This window comes from Falco peregrinus, chromosome Z (assembly GCF_023634155.1).
Source record: "Falco peregrinus isolate bFalPer1 chromosome Z, bFalPer1.pri, whole genome shotgun sequence".
Classification (NCBI taxonomy): domain Eukaryota; kingdom Metazoa; phylum Chordata; class Aves; order Falconiformes; family Falconidae; genus Falco; species Falco peregrinus.
The window spans coordinates 54,733,496-54,750,301 of record NC_073739.1 but is presented as its reverse complement, the minus strand read 5'-3'; the positions used below and the strand labels follow the sequence as shown (position 1 = coordinate 54,750,301).

The 16,806-nt window shown below is 38.6% G+C and overlaps 1 protein-coding gene across 4 annotated transcripts in view; it reads left to right on the top strand.

Annotated features, from left to right (window-relative positions):
- The window catches only part of RIC1 (RIC1 homolog, RAB6A GEF complex partner 1), a 53,690-nt gene extending 40,178 nt beyond the window's left edge, over window positions 1-13,512 (top strand). For all 4 annotated transcript variants that reach the window (XM_055790179.1, XM_055790180.1, XM_005241601.4 and 1 more), the window contains 12 exons: window positions 14-103; window positions 662-822; window positions 1,812-1,950; window positions 3,814-3,930; window positions 4,847-5,575; window positions 5,896-6,054; window positions 6,165-6,298; window positions 7,310-7,596; window positions 8,417-8,611; window positions 10,401-10,578; window positions 10,717-10,905; window positions 11,340-13,512. In XM_055790179.1, coding sequence (XP_055646154.1) covers window positions 14-103; window positions 662-822; window positions 1,812-1,950; window positions 3,814-3,930; window positions 4,847-5,575; window positions 5,896-6,054; window positions 6,165-6,298; window positions 7,310-7,596; window positions 8,417-8,611; window positions 10,401-10,578; window positions 10,717-10,905; window positions 11,340-11,625 — 2,664 coding nt within the window. In that variant the 3' untranslated portion in view covers window positions 11,626-13,512. The remainder of the gene's footprint in view (window positions 1-13; window positions 104-661; window positions 823-1,811; window positions 1,951-3,813; window positions 3,931-4,846; window positions 5,576-5,895; window positions 6,055-6,164; window positions 6,299-7,309; window positions 7,597-8,416; window positions 8,612-10,400; window positions 10,579-10,716; window positions 10,906-11,339) is intronic.
- The last annotated feature ends 3,294 nt before the right edge of the window (window positions 13,513-16,806 follow it).

The following is a 16,806-nucleotide window of genomic DNA, read 5'->3' as shown; positions in this document are numbered from 1 at the left end:
TTTTTCTTTTTAGGAGCAAAATATGATGGTAACAGGTGGCTTAGCGTGGTGGAATGACTTCATTGTTCTTGCATGTTATAATTTAAATGATCATCAGGAAGAGGTGAGCTATGAGTGAATTATGTTTAGAATATCTTTTCTACAGTGTAAAAAGCTTGATACATAGGTGGCTTTTGGTCATGTTCTGTATTAATATGTAGGTAATTCTTTTAGAAAAGTTTATTATTGCTATTAAAAATTATTTTCTGCTGACTGCCATGGCCTTACTATTCTGAAAATTTTGTGACATTTTCGCATGTTAGCATGAAGCCTGTTTCATGAAGCCTGTTTTGATATATCTAGTTACAGTATTTTGAGACACTTTTGTAAGGTTTTAAATTAGATGGGCAGAAGAGCTTTACTTTTTGCTTTTTAAAACTAATGGATAAAACTCCTTCCTTATGATTGTTTTTCAGTATTTAAGATTTGACTGTACTGTTCTTTAACCATTTTGGATGCAATAATATAATGCAATGGATAAAACATTTGATGAAACAAGAACCCAGTAATGTGTCTCACTAGAAATCCTCGACAGCCAATTCACAAAAAAGAAAGCAAGTAAACATGGAATGACTATTAGTTTGTTGGTAAAACTGTGTTCAAGCGACTCCTTTTCTTGTAGCTGAGAGTCTACCTGCGAACATCTAATCTTGACAATGCATTTGCACACATCACCAAACTGCAAGCAGACACGTTACTACTGAGCATCTTCCGGGACATTGTAATATTGTTCAGAGCAGATTGTTCCATTTGCCTTTACAGTATTGAGAGAAGGCCTGAAGGGTGAGTGTCACTATTTAAATGCTTTTGCAGTAATGTGCTTGTAAATCTGTTCTTAGTCTGGGTAAATTCTTACAATGCTATAAAGGTGTTGGATAACTTGCGGAGTCAGATTTTTAAAATACAGAGAGGTAAGTGTTATCTGTATGCACAAGTGGTAGTTCATGAGTGTTGTCGCTTGCATGTATACAGATACGCACATTAGGTGTGGGAGTAGTGATTGAGATATGCATGTTTCCAGCTGTCTGTACCAGCATCTTCTAGTTGTTAGAAACTTGAAAACTGAGTGTAAATAGAAGATAAAGGTACTAAAAGACAACCACATATTTGAATATTTTTAATAAAAAAATGTTTCTAATGTTAGAAGTAGGAATTGGTGAGAGTGGTGGCAGAGTAGCAAAGATGATGACAGAAAATTTTGGTCAGCAGTAAGGTTGTGGGGAGCTATTTTGGTGCAAAAGTAGCAGCAATATAATCAGGAAGTTAAGAATAGTGAACCTAAGGAGGTGATAAAGATTCCCAGATAGTTTTTTGAAGTACCTAAGCAGGTGGTTTTTCTTACAGTTATGGTGTCTTGGCTGCAGCAAGAAGGGACCTTTTTTTGATTTTAGCAGAAAGCAAGCTGTTGATCTGCTTTAAAGGAAAATATTTTCATTGCTTTTGAAATGCAAAGAACCCTCCCAACAAAATCCAAACCCTGGAATTGTCTTACTGAAGGGTGAATAGAGTCTTATTCTGATGTAGCTGATACTGTCTTCTATCCACTCATACCTGTATTCCCCAAAACTCTCAAGATAAAGTAGCCTAGCTTAGGTTTATTTGGTATCTTTAAATAGATATGTGGGCCTATGGGATTCATGGTTAAAGGATAGTTAGTTATGTTGTTCTGTAGAGTAAACTGGTTGCTTATTTTCATTAGGTTTATGTCAAGATAGTAGTTTTACGTTAAATACTGTTTTAAAATTGCTAAATGTAGTCATCTTTCCTTTCAGTCTTAACCCTACTGCCAGTATCCAAGTTCTTCAAGAAGTGTCCATGTCTCGGTACATTCCTCATCCTTTTCTTGTAGTGTCTGTTACGTTGACATCAGTGAGGACAGAGACTGGCATCACCTTGAAGATGCCTCAGCAGGTAACAGATCTATAGCACTCAAAATTCAAAAGAATCTGTGCCTGGATTTGTTAGCTTAGTCCTCAAAGCTTACCTGGCTGATAAATGAATCATAAATCAGTGGTTCTTTTATGTGATAAAATGCAGAACATGCTTTTTGTGATGCTTGTTACATGGACATTGTGTGTGTGAACTGGGGACAGGTGGGTGGAAATAAAATCCAAACTGTCCTATTTCATATCTTCTTGTGTCATCTTGTAAAGTTTGGGGCGAAATCTTGGAGGACAAGTTAAACTTAACTGTGTCAATGGCATGTTTCTCTGTTGTGTATTGAAAGTTGAACACCAGAGCAATCCATTGCATTAGGAGATGCCTTTCTGGCAGCAACAGGTCCATTACTCAAAGAATAAACAAAAAAGAGGAAAAGATAATGACCCTATAAGGTTACTTCTAGTCAATTTCCTACTACAGTAAAATAAAGTGAGATAATCTCTCCCACTAGTTACATCAGGAGATAGGCCAACAGCCAAACAATGACTAAGGTGTGAAGGGGAATCCCTGTCTTAATGTCTTAACTCCAGAAATTATTTAGTCCACTGAAAGCACAGTGCAAGGAGAACTTGGATTTTTGTTGTCTGTGCTTTAAACAAATTAAGCTTAACTATTGGGATAGCTGCAGTATGAATCATACTTTTTCATCAGAGCAGCTACCTTAAGATCATTTAGAAGTTGTGTCATCTGTGAGGCAGGCCTGTAGACATGTGAATGTACATATTTTTCCACATACCAAAGCCACTGGCAGATATGAAAGCAGTGGCGTGGATGTAAAATGAGGTTTCTGCTTGCTTCCTTCAGTTCATTCTAATTTAGTGTCCCATAAAATTGAACATCTGTCCTGAGACTTTGATATGATCTTAGGCAAGGGCATGAAAAACAATATACTTGTGGTTTTCTAGTCCATCTTGCCTTATTCCTGAACTACCTGAACTATGGTGTTTCCTAGTGTTAAGAAAAAGCTACTGGAACTTTTTAGAACACTAGTACTATTTTAAATTTAGTTTCAGACTGAACAAATATTACCCCTTTTCTTTCTAAGAGCCCATATCTTCAAACTTTGTCAATCTTCCTGATCAAAAGAAAAGTATTGATGTTAGCACTGAGTATGACACTGCACTGTAGGCAGAGCAATGTGTCTGACTTAGCAGAGTGTCTCAGCTTTTTCAGTGATGTTACTTGTTAGTGTCCTTAACCCCTGATGCTGCCAATTTACCATACAGGCCCTCTACCCATGTATTTTAAAACTAAACTTCATGCACAGTGTGGTATTAGCTCCAGTGGCTTGGTTTGAAGTTAACACGTAACAGTTCTGAAATAAATCTTTAGAAAGAATACTTTGCTTCCTTGATATGTCTAATAAGAAAAAATTTTTCTGTAACTGCAGCTTTTAAAAATTCAAGATGCTGTACAAGTGTGGCTAGACCCTTTTTGGCTTGTCTGCCAGTGTTAGTCTTTGCAGTCAGATACTGGCTGCCATGTAGTGGTGATACTGATAAGAATCCAGAGCTTTATTTTTCTTCAAATACTGGTGGCTTGGCATAGCTGGAAAAAGCCTATATCAGATAAACACATGGAATGAGTCTGGTGAAAAAGAAACCTTGCAGTATTTACTCTTTTGCATGAGAACTGCTTAAGTGAATCTATCTGTAGGTATTTAGTTCTACGTGATTTTCCCAAGTCCTTCTGCTTTGAATTTGGTTGCTAGTCATCTCTGTACGACAGTGCAGTTAATTTACTCTTATTATTCTGGGTTTGTATTGTGGTTATGAGTAAAATGATGCGTTCAAAAGGCTTAAAATACTTTGCATAATACTCTTTTATCCTTAGGCTTGTGAGGCTGAAAGTATTATGCTAAATTTAGCAGGACAACTCATCATGTTGCAAAGGGATCGATCTGGACCCCAGATACGAGATAAGGATAATAACCCTAATCAAAGGAAGCATGTGAGTAAATATCTGTGGAATATTGTATGGCTTCAAAGATGTTGTCAGTGACTGCAGAAGTTGTGGAATGGAGTGGTCCAGGCATAAAGAAAAGATGTCTATAATGCAAGGCAGTGTTTGTACACTTAAAGGCTGAATTGTGAGCTGGAAGTAACTCATTACTCCCATTATATTTTTTTTTTCTCTAAGAATCTGTGAAATGTTACTACTTAATTGTGTAAATATCTAACTGAAATATTTAATACTGGTGTTTACTACTTGTATTGCATTGAAAAATATGAATTTTAAGAATAAAATTCCTGTGCAAAATCTGGTATGCACTAATGACAGAAAATCTCCAGTCTGTCTAAAACTAGTATCTATGTTTATGGAACATTATCATCTGTTCAGAGTATCTTTTTACAAAGTTCGTAAAAACAACAGTAAGAGAAATCAATGACTGAACTTTTCAGTTTTTCTGTGCTGACAAAAACCATTTCTACATGAAACAAGCACTTTGGAAGAGTGAAATCTGTAAAGTTTAGATGAATAATTGTTTGCAGCTCAGTAAAACACTAGCAAATATGGTGTTTGTAGTAATTTTGTCAGTTCTAGATTAGACTCGTGGGCTAACTGAAGAAGCAGAGAGCAGGTTTTATTTTTCTCCCTTATTCTTACACCTCTGGCTTCTTGACTAAGTATAAGGAGGTTAAATAAGTAAAAGAAATGTCTTTTGAGTTAATGTAAGTAAAAAGTAGTGTTGTCCCAGGTGCTAGGGTGTAGTTAAGCAGATTTGTTTCTTCTCTGTTAGAAGAATTAACTTGTTTGAAAAGAGTAGTTCATAGCTGAAAAAAGAGTTCTTGTGGAGAGGGTAAAAGGAAAAAAAAAGGAATAATGAAGAATTCTGATTTTTCTTTTTTTCTTTCTTTTAAAATAGCTGCCTTTTTGTGCTCCAGTTGTCCTAGCCCAGTCTGTTGAAAATGTATGGACTACTTGCAGGATCAACAAACAGAAACGCCACTTACTGGAGGCTCTGTGGCTCAGCTGTGGTGGGGCAGGTATGAAAGTCTGGCTTCCCCTGTTTCCCAGAGATCATCGAAAACCGCATTCCTTTCTGTCAAGACGGATCATGCTGCCTTTCCACATCAACATATACCCATTGGCTGTTTTGTTTGAAGATGCCTTGGTTCTTGGTGCTGTTAATGACACTGTGCTCTATGACTGTTTATACACTCAAACCAGTGCTAGAGAACACTTAGAGGTTCTCTTTCCTTTCTCCATTGTTGAGAGAACCTCTCAGATCTACCTCCATCACATTTTACGCCAGCTCTTGGTTAGGAACCTCGGTGAACAAGCCTTGCTTTTGGCCCACTCCTGTGCCACGTTACCATACTTTTCTCATGTACTAGAACTGATGCTTCATGAAGTGCTGGAAGAAGAAGCTACCTCGCGGGAACCCATTCCCGACCCACTGCTTCCCACTGTGGCGAAGTTCATTACAGAGTTCCCCCTCTTCCTGCAGACAGTTGTTCATTGTGCTAGGAAGACAGAATATGCCCTGTGGAATTACCTGTTTGCTGCTGTTGGAAACCCAAAGGACTTATTTGAGGAGTGCTTAATGGCCCAGGATTTGGACACAGCTGCCTCTTATCTTATTATCCTCCAGGTAATGGTACTTACATATTGCAAGAGAAGTGATATTTTCTAGTGTAGTATTTTAAAAATATTGTCATACCGAAGTTAAGACATGTTAAAACAAATCACTTTTAACAGTTTTCTGTTGAGCTTATGTCCAGTTGTGAAGGGGGGGAATATCATGCAATGTAAGTAGTTAGTTTACTGTTATAAAAAGGAATATAATAGCTTGAAATATGCTGCTTCTAATCTCTGGTATATTTGACTGTGACATGGTGTGGTTTGACTTAATAGGATTTTTGTTGCTTGATAGCAAAAGCAAGTAACTTAATTATGTTTTGTTACTTGCAGAATATGGAAGTTCCAGCAGTTAGCAGACAGCATGCTACTCTCCTATTTAATACTGCCTTAGAGCAGGGAAAGTGGGATCTTTGTCGTCATATGATCAGATTTCTTAAAGCCATTGGTTCTGGAGAAACAGAGACACCTCCAGCTACACCAACAACTCAGGTTTGTAATGAGAACAGCAAATACTATGCATCAAACCTTTTATGATTAATCTTGCTACTATATAGCATGTTTGCTCCTTTGACTGTATGTTTTGGTTTTCTTGGTTTTAGGAACCTAGTTCAAGTAGTGGCTTTGAGTTCTTCAGACATCGCAGCATTAGTTTATCCCAATCAGCAGAGAATCTTCATGGCAAGTTTAATTTGACAAAGACACTGAGTATGCCCTCTGGCCCATCTGGAAAAAGGTAATTGGTAGTAATACCTTCTTCCTGGCTTTGTTAGGTACTAACTTTCTCACCAATTTAAGTTATAGGAGAACATTATATGAGAGTTAGATTTGTCATAGTCTCCCTCCACATCCCTCTGCATGTGTCTCTTCCCGACTGTCAAAATGTCTGTGCCTCTCTCTTACGTTCTTGGGAGGATATTTTCTCACACATGTAAATACACATGTGTGTGTTTGTATGTACACATACACAGGCACACCTAGGTAGATACTGCTGACCAAAAACCTCTGAATCCACTGGATGTGTATGTAGTAGTTTAAATAGCTAGCAAGACCATGCCTTATATCAGAATGATCTGTTTTGCTAAAAGGTAAGTCTTGAACAGCTCACAGTACTGCAGCGTCATAGCATACTTTGCACTGTGATACTGTGCACATCTTGATCTAGCAGTATGTTGCCAAGCCATAAATAGAGCCTTTACCCCTTGGGGTGAATCCCGCTTAAACTGCTGTGTACAGAATACTTATTGATCTGTATTAGTGTTCAGAAGCAGCACTGAGCTGGGATTCGTTGTTGTCTTGGTTTCACTTTTTTGCCCATGTAAGACTTTCAGAACAATCTCAGTAGAAATTCAGATGCTTCTATTTAGTGATTTTCCATAGAGAGTACAATCTTAAGAGTTTTGATAAGCATTAGTCTAGGACCTTTCCTGACTTGTTCTCTAAACCTGTTTTCTCAGAAGTCACTTTGCAATGGCATCTGCCTTTTACCTGTCCTTTACTTTTTTCTGCATTGCTGAGAGTTTAATATTCTATGGACACTGCTGCTGTTGTAATGTCCTGCCCTTATTTCACTTACCTGTTGAGACAATGGGATCTTTCAGAGAACATAAATAGTGAGGAACAGTGGAAACTGCTTTTATTGGTGTATAGAAAGCTCCCACTACCTAATGTACTGTGGTTGTGGTCAACAGCCATTATGACTCAGTTTTACCAGTCTTAATGTCCCTGTTCTCTGCTCTGTCTGTAGGTGGAGTAAAGACAGCGACTGTGCTGAGAACATGTACATCGACATGATGCTCTGGCGGCATGCTCGGCATCTGCTAGAAGAAATCAAGCTGAAAGACCTGGGCTGCTTTGCTGCACAGTTAGGCTTTGAGCTGATCGGGTGGCTGTGCAAGGAGCGAGCCAGAGCTGCCCGTGTGGAGGATTTTGTGTTTGCTTTGAAAAAGCTGCACAAGGATTTCCTCTGGCCATTTCCAGTCATACCGGCTTCCTCCATTAATTCACCTTTCAAGAATGGAAAGTACAAGACAGGTGCTGTAACGTCTGAGTTGATTTGGAATAAGTTTTCCTTCTGCTGTCCTGTACCCATCAGTCTGAGTATGTCCTTCACATCAGTTCAACCAAGCAAAAAACAGGCTGAGGCTTTTTGGACAGGTTGAGGCTTGTCACCTTCACAGCTTTCTCCCACAGAGTGTGTTTTTTGAAGGGATTCTGTTTAGCACGAACAGCATCTCTTGTGTAGTCTGATTACACTACTGTTTCTGTTGAGGTTTCTTGCTTTCTCAGGTGCACTGAACTGGGTATCACTTGTGCAGATGTTGAGTTGAACGTGGATATTGCTCTGTGATGGAAATTCTGCTACAGAAATTTACTAAAATCAACATTCTTACATAGTTTTTAGATTAGGTTTTGATGAACTTTTTAAAATTTAAAAAAATAATGTTTCTAATATTTGAAATTTGCTTTATGTTGAAAGGGTAGGAATTTTGACTACTTGCTGTAAGCCTCTGTTGTATTATTAATCTCCTAGCTCGCTGGTTTACCTTCTTATGGCAAAGTTGACACTAGCTGCCAAGTCTTCCTCTTGGTAGTAGCAGCACTGTTATTTAGTTCTATTGATGCTAACCCTTTACCAACTGATATTTCTTTTATGCCAGTGCATAAAAAGTTGATCAGAAATTCTTGAAGGACCTAAACTTGGTGCATTCCCTTGCTTTTGGTGATCCCTCAGCAAACTAATTGAATATTGACTTAGATACGAGTTTTAGCTTCCTGAAATGCCTGGAGAGAGGTTTCCAAATTTCATGATTACATGACTTCTTTTTGATGGGTTCTTGGGGTTTTTTTTCAGCTGTGGGGGAGCAGCTGCTAAAATCTCAGTCTGCAGACACCTTCGTAAACATGGAAATGGACACAGGGGTTTCAAACACACCTCGGAGTCGCAGCTGGCTTGGCACTATCGGCTCCTCTCAGAGGGAGATTGACAACGTTTCATCCCATGGACCACACATGCAAGATGCATTCCTTTCTCCTTTGCTAAGCAAAGGTTAGTCACTCTTCCTTCTGTCTGCTCATTGCAAAAATGCACCTGGAAGTACACACACCTTGGTATTTGCATGCCACTGCTCTATTGTTGCTTCTCAACTGCTGATAACCGTAATGGGGGTGGGGGTGGGTCGCAGGAAGAGGACTTGTTGAAAAGTGAACAGAAATTTTTACAACAGAAAGATAATGCCCATGTCATACATCTTTATGTACTTTGAGTATGAAATTGATACTTGCTGAAGTTCCTGTCTATGGTGGTAACTCAAAATTTAGTACTTTTACAGTCTGGCTGAGAAGAGTGTTCTAAGTTTTTTCTATCTTTGTCTCTTGCTCAGGTCAGCCTTTTCCACGAGTTGGCACTGTTCTAATGCATGAACGTTTTGCTTTTGGATTTCTTTAGAAAGTTATGAGATAAATTCTTCATTGAGAAAGTTGAGAAAACGACAGTCCCATATAGTTTTCTTTTTCCCTATGGCTTTGCTTAAATCACTTTTCTAAAAGCTCAAATGATTAACAGTTTAGGAAGATACAAAGGGGAATATTAATCTGTATGCATCTTTTCTGACCACAGAGGAACATTTTCAGCAGTGTCTAGATCATCTAATTTCCACTTTATTAGGCGAACGGCTTAAGTACCTAAATGTGAACCACAATTTCCCTGAGATGCTTGTGCCTCCTGTGACAGTCAGAGCTGCTATTAAAAAGTGGAGGAAGAGTGAGGTTCTGTCCCTGTGCTTGGGCACTGCCTTGTTCTATTTTCACTCCTGTTTCTCATGTTTATTACTTCTGGAGACTGCAGGAATGCATTAGGTTTAAATAAATTTGTTACAGAACTCTCCAAAAAAATGGAGAAAATTTATTTCTCTTTTCGTTGCACTATTTTGTCCTGCCACTACTGCTGTTCCTATAAACAAGTATCTCATGTTTTTTTCTAAGATGGGTGAAGACCTTTGAGTTCAGTGGACATTTTGAAGCAGTTTATCCTAAAGTTAAAACTAAATTAATAGTCTTTAAAATGTTACAAGCTGAATTCTAATAATAATAACTTCGTAAATAAATAAGCCAGCAGTGGCATTCATGGGCAAGAAGCTAATAAAATTACTTTCTGGCTTTGTAAACATGTTCCACAGAAAAGTTGCATCTACTTTAATATGGCAGCTGTTCTGGAGGGTAGGTGCCCTCATGACTTCACTATGACTTCATAACTCACCACTGTAATGGTTTTCACTTTGCTGTTACTGTTCTTGTGAAAATTCTGTGGCTGCATCTACTCTTCATGTTTTTAGTAGAAACACCTCTTCTTGAAATTAGTGCAGGTAAATATTTACATTACCAAGCATTCAGAATGCTCAGAGTTTTGTATGAAGAAAAGAAGTTGCTATTCCACCTTTGTTTTTTAAAAAAGTTAAAGGTTAAGAAGGTGGTATCTTTAGACAGACTGCAACCCTTCCTGCAGACATAAGACTATAGTATGTAAGAGGCTGTGGCTGTGCCCTGACAGTGGTTGCCAACATATCTGTAGGATCCCTTATTGATACTATTCTGCAGAATTATTTTTATTTGATAGAAAAACTACTGCATTCCTGCAGTAATTGTTCTACCATATAGTGTGACAAGAAGAATGCTGAAGTGGGATGGACAGTGTATGCCCGTAGTACCTTATGAGCACTGTGAGCAAAGCAGTACTGTGTAATTTGTTTATTTCTGTAGGAAGTGGTAGTTCTGAAATTCTGAGTCTCATGGAAGTAAGCAGTTTCTTTTTCCCTTATGTTTCTGAGTGTTTTTGATAGGTGATGAATGCAGCATTGGTTCAGCAACAGACCTGACGGAAACAAGTTCTGTGGTGGATGGTGACTGGACCATGGTGGATGAAAACTTCTCCAGTTTAAGTTTAACTCAGTCAGAGCTTGAACATCTCTCTTTGGAACTGGCTAGTAAAGGGCCGCACAAGTCACAGGTCCAGCTGCGGTAGGTAACATAATCTTTGTATTTGAAACTAAAAATTACTAGTATGCAGCATTAGGAGAAAAAAACAGTCTACAGAATCACACTGGGATTTTGTCTTCTGAGTGCAAAAAGTAGTAAGTAGACTGTTTCTCTCTCTAGGTACTTGCTACATATCTTCATGGAAGCAGGATGTCTGGATTGGTGTATTATCATAGGCCTTATCCTCAGAGAATCTTCAGTGATCAACCAGGTTTTCAGCATAATGCAATCCTCTGATATTGATGGAGAAATCTGTCAGAATATCAAGACTGGCCTACATGCTGTTGACAAATGGGCTTCTACAGATTGGTAAGTGTTATTTTCCATGTCATTTTCATTCCAGTTGTAGATAATTAGTTGCCTGAAAAATAACTTTGAGTTATCTCGGCTCTAGCTGAAACAGTTACTTAAAAGCACTTTTACAGGAAATTTCAGGACAGTCACTTAATACAGTTGTGAACAAACTGGAGGGAGTGGGGGTGCTGGGGGGGTGGGGGCGGAACAAACAACAAATTAAACCCCAAACAACAGTGTCCCCAACTTTGTTTGATTTCCCCAACATAATTTGTTTGATTATAGTTGCCTTTTTCCCTCTATTTAAAAGAAAAAAAATTGTACAGGAAGGATTATAGAAGATAATTATTTATAGCAAACATCTCCCAGGAAAAGCTGCTTTTCGGGCATATGACAGAAGTACGCTTTTTGTAATTCACTCATGGTGTTCTATACCATTATTTTCCTAGCCCTGGGTACAAGCCATTTCTGAATAGCATCAAACCACAGATCCAGAAACTAAGTGAAATAGTAGAAGAGCAAGTACAGCCTGAAGCTTTTCAGCCAGTGAATCTTTCTAAGGTTACTGAACAAGCAAACCCCAGAGCTGAGGAAAGCAGGACGTCTTCTAGCCATGGCACTAATCCTCAGAGTGATGCTGGGAGCAGCAATGCAAGCAGGCATGAAGAGGACAAATCTAAGACAGAGGATGAGGATTCATTCCAAGAAGGCAGTTATGACTGTATTGTGTCTTAAGTGGAAGATTAATTACTTCCCAAGCATCAGGTGTGAAAGGAAGCAAACCAGCTCTTAGACATGCTTCCATGTTTTAGATTTGAACTCTTTATTTTTTTAATATTTCAATCTTTGAAATCTTTAGTGGGGATAACTAAGCAGCAGTTTCATCTAATAATTTCAAAAAGAGGCAAGATTTTTTTTTATGCAATCTTCAGACTAGCTTGTAGCTGTTAATACTTTAATAGTGTTGAGAGACAGCGAATACATATGGAGACAGGTTCAACTAATATTCATCAGTACCTTTACATCACCAACACATGTTCTGACGAAACTACTTATCTCTTGCTTGAGTTTAAAAGGCAAAGAGGGGATTAAATTTAAGAACTGTTATCCTTCGCAGCTTGCCTGCCTAAAAAAATGTCTGATCAATGCAGTTCAGATTGGTTTGATATCAATATTTTGTATTAAAGGACTGTAAAATATATTGTATGTTTTTGTGAATACTCTTGTACAAATACTCGAGGTTGTACCATATTTGAAGGTACTTAGATGTATTGTGCATGTTTCTAGATGACTAGTAAAGCAGAGTTGCACTTCTTACTGGATGAGGCATATTTTACTGACCTAACATTGACACAAGGTGGCTTGACTGTTTTTTACTGCCACTTACAGATCTTGTAGTTGGGTTTAAGGGATTGCTGAAGGTTATTTATTTCATTGTAAATTCTTTTCTGAAAAATGAATTTTTAAAATGTAAATATCATCATATACTCTTGCTATGGAAAATTAGTTTAACAGCTCATACTTAAACATTTTTCAAACATTTTATAATATGCATACTTGTAACTAAGACATATTTAACTTTCATACAATGTTATGGAAAGATGGCTGCAGAAGTCTGTTGCTTTGAGGTACTTATTTTTTCTAGCTGCTGTCCCTATGTAATAACTACCTGTAACAGTATTAATTTAGATATTAGCTTGTTTGTACTGTGCAATCTGAAAAATGCAACATTACTCATTTTATACAAAATAAACTAGTTTATTTTTTATAACATCACTTGATTACTGACATGGACCAAACTAGTCATCATAGGGTAGTTACAGCATTTGTTGCTTTTCTAGTGTAGTTACTAATTGCACATCCATTTAAACTCTGAAAATTAAGAATATTCACAATTAAGTTGAAATAAATGGTGGTATAATCATGTTTATTTTCTTTGTAGATAAGATCAAGTGCTTTAAAATGTACAAATATTAAACTGTTGCTTTAGAACGGCTTTACTAAGCCAATACAACCAGTACAAGTGCAATAATTGCAAGTATTACTTTGAAAGCTGGGGATTTTAGTGAATGCAGCTTGAATTTCCATTTAAGAGTTGAAATTAATATTGAAGTTACAGTAAAGAAGTCTGGTTCAAGAGTCCCAGCATTAAGCTTAGTCTGCATTGTAGCTACTGGTTACAGATAATGTCTATCATACCTACATGCCTGTTGTGATCTGTCGTCAAAATCCATTATTGTTATAAGGGGATACTTAAAGCTTTTTTATGATAAAAAACCTGCTTAATCTATGTTAAAAGAAATAAAAACTGTGCTTCAAGTTAATATTTTTCTGTGGTTCTGTGGTAACAATGTAAGTCAAGCCCATCATCAGCTTTCTGCTGATCAGGTTTGGGTCTGTACAAGTAAAAACATGTATTAACTGATATACTAACATTCTTAATATTAGTATCTTACTATTGTGCTACTGTTGTTTAGCAGTAAAATCTTTCTAGTTGTGAAATTTTAGAAGTTTGTACTTCTTTAGTAGTGATTATCTCTATGCAAATCCTATGTGCTAATTTTGTATTTCAATTTCACTGCTGTTATACCTGTAATTAAAAGACAACTGTATTCAACTTTACTTGAAGTTACTCCTGTGGAAAATAACTATTTCTGACTTCAACCCATTGACAGTAAGTTACCAAAATTCAACCAAGTAGTCTCAGAGAAAGAAAGCTGTCAAAGAAACTACCTGATGAAGATTTTTTAAATTTTTTTACATCAGACGCCTATGGCCTGTTTTACAGGATGAAGGCATTGAATTTCCAAGTTAAAATTACCTTATTAGTGCATCTTTGAAGTTACAAGCAGCTGCTTTGAAAAGAGGTGTATTGGGTTTAGGTGGCAAGGGTGTGGTAGCAAGGGTGCTGCAGGGGTGGCCTTGGTGAGTAGGGGTGGCCTTGGTGAGTAGAGCTGCCCATGGCAGCCACAGCCGGTCCCAACAGACCCACCATGGGCACAGCTGAGCCTGTCAGCCAAGCTGGTGCTGCCTCTCTGTAATATCTTTAACAAGGGGTAAAAGTATTGCATTTGGTAGCAATAGTACTATCATTTGACAAAGTCACTGTGTCTTGGTCCGCTTGATATTGCATGAAGAGACGTCCATTCCTTCCAAGGGCTCTCCACAAGGTCACTCCTGGTGAAAACATCAGGTTAACTACCTGACAAGGTTTATTCACTTCGCAGGTATTGTTGCTTTGTGTTCATAAGTGGGTACTATTTCTCCACCACCAGCTTGTGGTCATTGTATTAGTCATTCCTGGATAGCTTCCTGGGGTAATGGTATTGCCCAAATGGACCATAAGACATAGGACAAGATTCATGATTCAAAACAGGTAGTTCTGTAAAAGATGGAGCTAAAAGGTCATGATCCTGTTCCTAAAGAAAACATCTGTTAGCAGGGACATAATTCCCATTCAAATTCCTATGTCTTCCAGGTCATTTCATACAAAGGAGCAAGAATTTGCCCTAAACATGGAGTATGCTGTCTCCAAAATCCAAATAATCCAATAACTCTTTGTGCATTGGTTTTATTTTATGGTGTTGCGAAATCCAAATTTTTCTGCCTGGCTTCTGGCAGTATTTCTTTGTGTCGACGATGCCACTGTATCCCTAAGAACTTCACTGCCTGAGCTGGTCCCTGACTTTGCTTGGATTAATCTGCCATCCTTTGTTTTTCATATGCTGAATTAACAATTCTAATTGATCTTGCACCTCTTTGCTCACTTTCTCCCTGAATCATAATGTCAATATAGCATACTGTCTGTATGGTGGCTGGCGGCGTCAACAAATGCAGACACTCAGCCACTGTCCGGTGACAAATGGTAGGGCTGTGTACCCACCCTTGAGGCAGATGGGTAAAAGTACACTGTCTGCCTTGCCCAGTACAGGCGAGTTGTTCCCAGTGCTCCTCGGCGCTGGGTATTGTAAAGAAAGCTTTAGCCACATGAATTGCTGCATACCAGGTTCCTGGATGTTGTTGCACCTTTTCAATCAAAGTGACAGTATCTGGCACTGTGGCTGTTAACAGCGGAGTGTATTTAGCTGCCTGTAACCCACGGTCATTCACCAGGTCTCATCGCTTTTCTTCGCCGGCCACACTGGATTATTCCAGGCAGCAGTGGTCGGTTTTAAAATGCCTGTCTCTAACAGATCCTTTATTGATGAAATTTCCTCATGTCCTCTGGGATTCTGTATTGTTTTGTTGTAACAACTTTCATTGCAGAAGGAATCTGTGTCTGGGACATTTTTACTTTTCCTACAAGTACAGGTGTAGCCATAATATATAGCTTTACTCCAAACTGATACTGTCGGTCTTGTAAATGCAATGTTAACCCTTTTTAAATACCAATTCCAATAATATATTTGGGGATTAGGACAATTGTAACCAGACAGGTTCTTTTTGGAAAATTTCCTATTTTCATTTCAATTTTAGTTTGAACAGCTTCGGACCTTTAAATCACTCTGCATTTCTGTAAATTAAAGAGGCCTCTGCTCCTGAATCTACAAGGGCTCTGACTTGTTGGGGGAATTGAGTCTTCCAATAAATTTGCAGCTCCACATGTGGGTGACTGTCTTTCTTAACCTACCTTTGTATTGGAGCTTGGCCCTCTTTTCATTCCGTCTTTTAACTCTTCAAATTACTGAAGGAAGGTTTTGACATCGCGCCAGGGATGTGGCTCGTCAAACTGTCCCCAGTCCTCCCTGTGCCCTGGAAAGTGTGACTCTCCAGTGGGGGCCCTCTGCTGGGGTGTGGGGACCCCCTCCAGGTCCGCAGGGTGGGGCAGAAGGCTGAGCTGCATCCTTGGGCGATTCTGCAAACCTCTGCCGGCTATGGCTATTTACTTACTTGATTTATTTCCTCCTCTGTTTAAATAACCTCCACATCTCATTTGTAGGAATTCCATCAATCTTATCTTGACATCTTCTAACAAAGCAGCGAACATTTCTTTCTGTGAGATTCTATTATTTTCAGCTTTATTATTTTCATTTCTATTACCATGCCCTGTGTTTTGCATCAGATCCCATTCCCCTAAATCTCCCAATTGTTGTACCTTCCCAATTACTTCTTCTATGGGGCTCCCTGTCTCATTTATTAAAAAGTGTCATGATGACATTGTTATATGCAGGCAGAGCAATTTTAATGCTATTATTCCTAACAGGTGCAGTTAACCCAGCCTGTATCATCGTGCCGACGTCTCCTATGAAGGCAGCAATTTTCATCCCTTCCTCTTTGAGACACTGTATGCACTCTTTTAATCTCCTCCTGGCCAGTCCCCTTCCGTTGGGGTATTTGCAGTTGCAACCTGCAGCTGCGAAGGCGAACAAATAAATATCTCCCTCATCATGAATTTGAAAAACATCTTGCACAAAAGAATCAGAACTTGATGTTACAAACTTCTTACTATCTACAGCATCCAATGCAATTCCTGACGCTCCTAAATCATACGGCTGCACCATCCAAGTGAGCAAAGATTCCCTTGATTTCTGCCAGAATCGCTGTCATATCATTAATTTCATGCTGAGTATAATCCTCAATTACATCATGTCTCACTTGCCATCCATCTGGCCCTGATTCTAATTTTCTTCTGTAGTGATGAGTTTTATCTCTACAACCTCAGAAACAAACTCTCCCCCTACACTCACATCTGAATCAGTTGACTCCATGTATCACCGTCCCACTCGTCAGGATCCCACCGTGTTCCTGCCTCAGCAGTAACTGCACATCTTTTCCCTTTTCACTCTACGCCACCATTTACAATACTTACCACTGAGCAACCCGAACCCTTCTCAGCCACAGTCTGGTAAGCATCCAACTTGTATTCAACGAACAATTCTGGCACTGCAACAGGACCACCTTACTTTACAAATTACG